At 38.7% G+C, this 8480-nt stretch overlaps 1 protein-coding gene across 1 annotated transcript; it reads left to right on the forward strand.

Moving 5' to 3' along the window:
• The first annotated feature begins 3151 nt into the window (after nt 1-3151).
• On the forward strand, nt 3152-7981 carry c1h1orf115 (chromosome 1 C1orf115 homolog). The gene is made up of 2 exons (XM_066684300.1): nt 3152-3509; nt 4619-7981. The coding sequence occupies exons 1-2, from the start codon at nt 3183-3185 to the stop codon at nt 4754-4756; spliced, it is 465 nt and encodes a 154-aa protein (XP_066540397.1). The 5' UTR covers nt 3152-3182; the 3' UTR covers nt 4757-7981.
• Nucleotides 7982-8480: the final 499 nt, after the last annotated feature.

Here is an 8480-nt window from a genome sequence, read left to right on the forward strand (position 1 = left end):
CCACACAGACACAGGGAGAACACACCGCACTCCTCACAGACAGTCACCCGGACGAAACCCACACAGACACAGGGAGAACACACCACACTCCCCACAGACAGTCACTCGGAGTAAAGCCACACAAACACAGGGAGAACACACCGCACTCCTCACAGACAGTCAAATGGAGGAAACCCACACAGACACAGGGAGAACACACCACACTCCCCACAGACAGTCACTCGGAGTAAACCCACACAGACACAGGGAGAACACACCGCACTCCTCACAGACAGTCAAATGGAGCGGGAATCGAACCCACAATTTCCAGGCCCCTGGAGCTGTGTGACTGCGACAACTACCTGCTGCACCACTGTGCCACCCCGTATATATATATATATATATATATATATATATATATATATATATATATATATATATATATATATAATTTAAAATATTATATTATTAAATAAATGGTTTTATAAATACCAATAAATGGTCACCAATGGTTTTACTGTAGTCAGAATTCATCAAAGTCTCCCTAATAATAACCAACATGGCAGATTTGAAGACTAAATTCACTCTGAAGTGTAAATAACTACAGGTTTACACTTTGTGTTGGCTACATTAGCTGTGCAGCTCAGTTCCAAAATTAAAATGGAAACCAAGGACATGTATTGGTCAACTGAAAAGGTTGTTTATATAATGGGGGGATCTAATCATTTAACTTTACATGAATTAGTCATTTCATATAACATGGTTTCACAGTTTACAACAAAGAATGTAATGCTGGGACATTATACTCAATTATTTAAATACATATCAAATAAATATTAGACAAACTTCTCAAATCGTTTGTACAGGAAGATCAGTGCTCAGACTTTTACTGGATACAATATATTCTTTAAAATGTCTGTTACTGTGACTGGACACCAGAAACAACAACAACACAGTTGCTAGAAAGAGCTGAACTCAAACAAGGCATCATGTTTTGGTTTGTGGGCAATCTGCGCAGTGTCATTCCACAGTGTGGTAAATCGGCATCGCTGCATGAGCCTCATAATCAAATATGCTTAAGGGATTTCGGAGGCAGTGTTTAGATGACATGAATGACCACTTGTTTGAAAGTAGCACAGTTACTCAGTGCTTTCGGCGAGGATGTGACAAAGCCCTGCAAAATATTCTGACCTAAATACTTCCAGTAGGGTGCATTGTTTTCAGTGTAATGGGATCAATAGCACCCTAAATACTGCATTTTACACACACACACACACACACACACACACACACACACACACACACACACACACAAACACACACACACACACACACAAAAGATGACTGGCAAGTAGTCAAGTATATCAAAGACTTCTTTAAAGATGTACACTGTAAAATATGTTCTCCATGTTCATGTTAGGGCTAGATTGCCCCAATCCCAAAACCACACTGCAAAACATGTTCTACACAACAAGCTGAACTTTGCCCAGGTCCTTTCTGACTAGATGCAAACTTTGATCCGTCATAAAATGTGATTAAGCCTGCTTACATTAACGTTACGTGCAGTTCTGTAATGTTATCTGCTCTAATCTCAGTGGACTTAATATTACCTGATGTAAAAGCTTACAGTGAGCTATCTTAACCATAGGAATGATCAGTAATTTTGTCCATCTATACAAAAATTACTTGGCAATTAGTTAACCATAATCACAGTCTAATGGTGTGGAGGGTATGGTTATGTACGAATAAGAAAACTGAACCTCAACACTGACTTTCCTTTATGAACCAGTTCCATATTGAACTATGCACTTTATAATTTCCTGATATTTAAGATGACATTATTCCAAGAACCAGCACATGTTCAGTTTTTGACACTGGTACACTAGACAAGCAGCAGGATTATACTGGATGACCAGCCAAACAAGCACCATCATGAACCGTCATAGTCTCACATGGAATTCATGATTTAAGCTGTGTTTAGGACCATTTTGTGACAAATTATGTCACTTTTTTGACACAATAAGTAATTTATGATGTGAAATTAACATCTTATTTTTATAGAGCAATCTGAAATTTTGTCAAACTGCTGCCAGAAGCAGGTCTTATTGACATGAATCTTTGACTCATGTATTGACTGCAGGATCAGAGAGAAGTGAGTGTAATGAAAACAGCTGCCAGTGAAGCCTCTCATATTTGTTTTTGTTTTTTGTTTTTTTTTTTGGTTAGAGACTTGCGCAAAATATTATGGTGGTAGTATTTACCTGATTCCCTTTGGCAGAGTGACAGCATTTTGTGAAAGGATTTCAGCAGTGCCAGGGATCCTTCATGTGGGGGTGGACAAATAAATGTGTACTTGTGAAGTTTTGAATGTTTCAGCGCAAAAAAAGTTGTGTCATACTCTGAATTCCACATTTGCATCAATAGTGTTTTCACTGTAGACTTTTTCATCAGCCAACTTTAATGACTGCGTATGAAGCTGCAGATTTATATCTAAGCCAGAAATTAGCCTTTAGGGTTTAGTCAACGCCTGCAAATTGCAGAAGTCAGTCCCACATGCACACAGCTGAACCAAGCACCCTTCAGGTTTTTGACAGCAACAAACTTTAGATTTTAAGGACGACTGTGGGTTTTAAGCTCCATTTCTTTTATTCCTTTTTGTGTTTGCCACAGAGTTTTCTACCCTATATTCAATACCTGCATGTTTCTTTTAGCATCTACTCTACACCTACATACACACGGATTTAGTATGTGCATATATATCCAGTTAAACGTTAAGTAAAATTACATGATTTTGTATAGTAATAGACTCAGTAATAGACCTAGTAGTGCTAAGTTGGAGCTCGTGTTATTATACAGTCAAGAATATTACAACATCAAACACTGACTTTCTGAGGAAATGACATTTCAACTTTCTGAACACAGCAACATTGTGGGCTAAAGGTCTATCAAACCCTTCTCACAACATTGTGTTTATGGAAGTGATTGTTTACCTAATAAAATATTCTCTAAATTTCTGACAAATACGCACTTTTACTGTAAATAAAGTTAGTATTTTTCTCTCAATTTCTCTTTAATCTCTTATAGTTTACGTCTCTTTTTCAACCTATTTCTCTCTCTCACTCTCGGGAATGAAGGCTCCGCAGTGCGCATGCGCACGAAGTTGAGGGCAACAGTTCACCTGCCACCGTGCGAGCACAACAGAGATGTCGCGAGGGAAGCTCCGCAGATCCAAAAAGAAGAACAAAACTCCCCCAAATGAGGACAAATCCAACAATTTCGACTACGAACCCCACGGGGAAGAGCGTGAGACCCCCAGGAGTGAAAAGCTGAAGCCTGACTCCGCTCCCAGAGAAAAAGAGCGGAGCTCAAAGTCCCCGGAGAGAAAGAGTGAAAAACGAAAAACGTCCAAAAAAGTGCACATAGCCCTGCTGCCGGACAGATACGAACCTCTGGAGGAGGAGGACGAAGCTGAGGGACACACAGAGGAGAAAACTAAGGAGAAACAGCACAAATACCACAAGTTCAGGAAAGTAAGTTTCTTTTAATGTTTGGGAGGTTGTGTAACGTTCTCAGAGAATAAGCCTCCACAGATTTTCTAAGTCCTTCACAGATTGGTGTTTCTAACGGCCTTAAAGATCTCCTTCTATGATTATAATTTTGTTAGCATGCCTGTGTAGAAAATGTATCGTGTGAAATAATCATTCAGTGGCTGAGAATTTCCACTTTGAAATTGCACTCTCAAAAACACAGATTCAGACAGATGGTGTTTCTGACATCATAAACCTAAGGATCCAATCCCTTCCCCTAGGGGCGGGGCCTTCCAGCTGAGTTGGGTGGGGACTAAATGCTTGTTCCCTGAATTAACCTGTATGTAGCTGTAGAGTATTTCTAAATCACTTTTGCTGGGATTTTCCTCTTGTAAATAATTTCTAGATCTGTAATTCTGATGAACAGAGCTGAGGTTTTAGGGGTTTAATGCATAACCAGAAAAGGACTTTGCGTGATTTCTAAGTCTCATTTTAGTAATGTTGCATATTTATGACAAACCTTTATTTGTTTTATGACAAATAACACAGTCTCAGAACAGTGGATGTTTGTACAAATGTAGGACATAATTAAAAATATTTTCTTAAAATTATATATGGTGGATTATTATTAAAATATGTTCATAAAAGATGTTCATAAATGAATCATAAAATACCAGTTAACAAAATATTAGGGTTAATGTAAGAATAATGAGTTGGAAATTTTTCTTTTATATCAGTGTTTATTTGCAAATTTAATATTTTAGTTTATTTGTTAATTTTTTATTTTATTAATTACTTCAAATGTATAACCTTTCTGTTATTACCCCAAATGTAATAATAGTTGTTATTGTAAAATCTGTCATTGTAAATTTTTATGTAGTTTTTTTTTTTTACCATAATAATTTAATTAACTGTTTTTTACAGTTAATTTAACTGTCATTTTATTTTCTGTTATTTTTTATTTTATTTTTTTCCCCCATAGTGGGGCTTTAATATTTTAGAAAATATGAAACACACATCACCACCCACCATTATGTGCAGTGTGGACTGTTGACATTTACCTCTCTCTCTCTCTCTCTCTCTCTCTCTCTCTCTCTCTCTCTCTCTCTCAGAATGTTGGGAAAGCGTTCCGTTACAGCTGGAAGTGTCTGGTTGTTGGACTCCAGAGTTTCAGTTCGGGATACTCAGGGCCCCTGAGCGCGGCTGCTACACTAGTGCCACAGGTCCAGAGGCCCAGCTCCAGAGCTTGATGAGTCGTGATTTAGGGTTCTGGCCACACTGAGAACAGTGGACCACCCTCTCTTCGTGTGTTATAAAATCATGCTTCAGGAGAGGTACAGTGCCGGCTGATACTACCGCAGACTCATATGTGTATCTTGTTTTGGCCCGGTAACGGCTGGCACAGAGACTCCCAAGATTTCACAAATCCAAAACCTTGCCTTAGGTCTGTGCACCAGGACCTCAATGATCTTTATGAACTGTCTGTACCTTGAGAGGCTTAGCCCTAACTACGGACACAGGTTTTGCAGCACTGATCCTGAAGGGTTTTTAGGTAAGAATGTGGAGACCAGTGAGTCCCTCAGGAGGAGGTGTTCCAGCTTTTCTGTTAATGATTTCAGTGTTAAATCTATGAATGCATTGAAATGCAATATTCACAAACTGGTTTTTATTGCTCTCTATAAATATAGTTGCTGTCAGAACAAAATCGTAAATAAATCGTTGTTTCTAAAAATAATTTGGAAAAACATAAACTTCCCTTTACATTTTGTGAATCCTAGAAAGGGTCCACAACTACTTCCTGAAAAGTTTGAATCTGACAGCGATGGTGCACAATCCTAAAATGCTTTTCAGGCTCTGAAACTGAAGGAGGCCTTTTCTCCATGACCTCAGTGCAGCTGTAGGATAGTCCCAGCCTGTGAGCTTTTTAATCAGTTAAAATCTTGATGACTGAAGTATCTGACCTTCTGTCTAGTGCTAATGACCTAATCTGTATATGCACTTTAATCTTCTGATAAGAGCTGATCACTGCCAGAAGATAAAGGAGGTCATAATTACAAGTGTTGATAGTTGGCCACAGTTTTGTTTGTTTCGTTCAATATTAAATTGCCAGAAGGCGAGGTACTTGGAGGATGTAGAAATGTTAAAGGTTTAGTCATTTTGACCTTCTGATCCCTTAAGGAAATGAAAGCATTACTGCAGTCAGAGTATTTCCATAAGTTTCACTGCTTGTCTTCCACACCTAGTAAGTGTTAAAGGGGAATTACACATATTTTTCCACATTTTTTTTTTGGCTGATTCAGATTTTTCTAGTGGTGGTGATTGGAACCAGGGGTCGCAATGTCTGCTGTGCACTATTCAAGGTTAAAAATGACCAGCAAATCAACATTCTCTGTTGTATTTTATATGAAGAAAATGGCGGTAGAAAAATGTCATTATACATCTTCAACCAAAAATCTCTTGTCAGTTTTAAAAAAGTGTCTAAAGAATCAATCAAGATTTTTTTTACAGATATGTGTGGTACAATCTATGATAGATATTTTTTACACGCTGTTTTAGTGAAATTACACTAGGCCCAGACAGTAATTCAATATACACATACAGGGGTTGGACAATGAAAGTGAAACACCTGGTTTTAGACCACAATAACTTATTAGTATGGTGTAGGGCCTCGTTTTGCGGCCAATACTGCGTCAGTTCATTTTGGGAATGACATATACAAGTCCTGCACAGTGTTCAGAGGGATTTTAAGCCATTCTTCTTGCAGGATAGTGGCCAGGTCTCTACGTGATGCTGGTGGAGGAAAACATTTCCTGACTCGCTCCTCCACAACACCCCAAAGTGGCTCAATAATATTTAGATCTGGTGACTGTGCAGGCCATGGGAGATGTTCAACTTCACTTTCATGTTCATCAAACCAATCTTTCCCCAGTCTTGCTGTGTGTATTGGTGCATTGTCGTCCTGATACACGGCACCGCCTTCAGGACACAATGTTTGAACCATTGGATGCACATGGTCTTACTGGTGCAATGTGCAGTTAATGAAGATTGGCCACCATTCATTCATTCATTCATTATCTGTAACCACTTATCCAATTCAGGGTCGTGGTGGGTCCAGAACCTACCTGGAATCATTGGGCGCAAGGCGGGAATACACCCTGGAGGGGGTGCCAGTCCTTCACAGGGCAACACAGAAACACACACATACCTACGGACACTTTTGAGTCGCCAATCCACCTGCAACGTGTGTATTTGGACTGTGGGAGGAAACCGGAGCACCCGGAGGAAACCCACGCGGACACGGGGAGAACACACCAACTCCTCACAGACAGTCACCCAGAGCGGGAATCGAACCCACAACCTCCAGGCCCCTGGAGCTGTGGGACTGCGCCACCGTGCCGCCCTAGATTGGCCACCAGACTGCTCCAATTTAGCCTTGAAACCTCCCACACTACAATGACAGGTGTTTCAGCTTCATTGTCTAACCCCTGTATATTGCAATATAAAATGTTTCAATAACAATTCTATGATTTTTAAACACGTTTTTATAAATTTATCAATATTTCAATATGCATTATTTATAACTACTTGACAAAGCCAAGGCTTGTTTTATGGTGATGTCATTTTTCTTGTTTTTTTTTTCATATCGATATCAGAATTGTATCGTATCGACCGAAATTACGAAATATTGTGATATTGATTTTGACCATATCGTCCAACCCTATATTACACACTCCTACCACCACCACCACAGACTTGTGCAAACAATGTGGAAAAACCCATGGAATCCACAGTAGCTGGTGTTTTTTCTTATTATTTTCCTAATGATTCCTCTTCATTCTAAGGTCTAAAGGTAGAGTAAGTCTTGTAGTCTGAGGACGCTGAAGAACAGGATCAAATAGAAGGTGCGTTTTGACAGTAGGTGAGAGAACAAAAGGTAATCAAACCCAAGATGTTTTATATAAAGTCACATGGAATACATTTATAGTAAGGAATATTGTTGGTTAAATCTACTTTTAACTCAGTTATATCATTTTTATTGTTTGATGTTCAAAATTGGGATCTATAGAATGTGAGGAAAAAACAAAACAACAGAAAGAGACATTATGATCATTATTGGAGTTTACAGAAACATCTGAGAATTTAATGGCAGTGAATAAAAACAACTGTAGTGATGTTATAACATCTTTAATAGTTTTTAAGTAGTTTTGAATTATTTTATGTGCCAATACATGCAGTATATTAAATGGTATTATATTGATGTGTTCACCACGAGGTGGCAGTATTGTGTAAAAAGACAGACTCCAGCAGGGCGCAAAAATATGAAGGAAATTGTTTGAATGGCCCTTTGTTATGTGTTTATTACACATACTGATTGGTTTATATTGTACTGAACAAATGGCACAAGTATATTCCTGTTTTACATCTTAAATATTCCTTTTCTTCTGTGGTAAAATTGGTACAATGTACAGTCTTCTCAAAGGTGTTTCAATAAACACACAAATCTACTATCATCGTGTCATGTGCGTTTTTATAAGATAATTATAAATCCATTGATCACCGCTAGCTGTGACTATTGATTATAACAGTAGTCAATGGACGGAACTGGGGATTAAATACCTCCACTGACCCTACATGATCACTTTGTGGTTTTAAAATTACACACTGTAGTCGATCTGTTGCTCTGCATACAGATGGTTAACCCCGTCTCACCTTGTTCTCCAATAAACAGGAGGACCACCACAGAACAGGTATGATTTGGGTGGTGGGTCATTTTCTGCTATGTTAGTGTGTGTTGTGCTGGTACGTGTGGATCAGACACAGCAATGCCTAAGTGTCACTGCTGGACTGAGAGAACTGTCCACTAACCTAAATAGCATTTACATGTCAATAACATTTGTTCTAATTATTTTTCAAGCCTAGGTTTTCCCTGCACCAGCTCCATTGGTTCCGCTAATGAGAGTGTAGCTCTACTTT

Source organism: Hoplias malabaricus, chromosome 1, assembly GCF_029633855.1.
Source record: "Hoplias malabaricus isolate fHopMal1 chromosome 1, fHopMal1.hap1, whole genome shotgun sequence".
Lineage (NCBI taxonomy): Eukaryota > Metazoa > Chordata > Actinopteri > Characiformes > Erythrinidae > Hoplias > Hoplias malabaricus.

Bases quoted from the DNA above. Each gene is read 5' to 3' on its own strand.
- c1h1orf115 (XM_066684300.1), top strand. From the start codon at position 3,183: ATGTCGCGAGGGAAGCTCCGCAGATCCAAAAAGAAGAACAAAACTCCC. The intron at 3,510-4,618 runs GTAAGTTTCTTT...TCTCTCTCTCAG, and splicing joins AATACCACAAGTTCAGGAAA to AATGTTGGGAAAGCGTTCCG.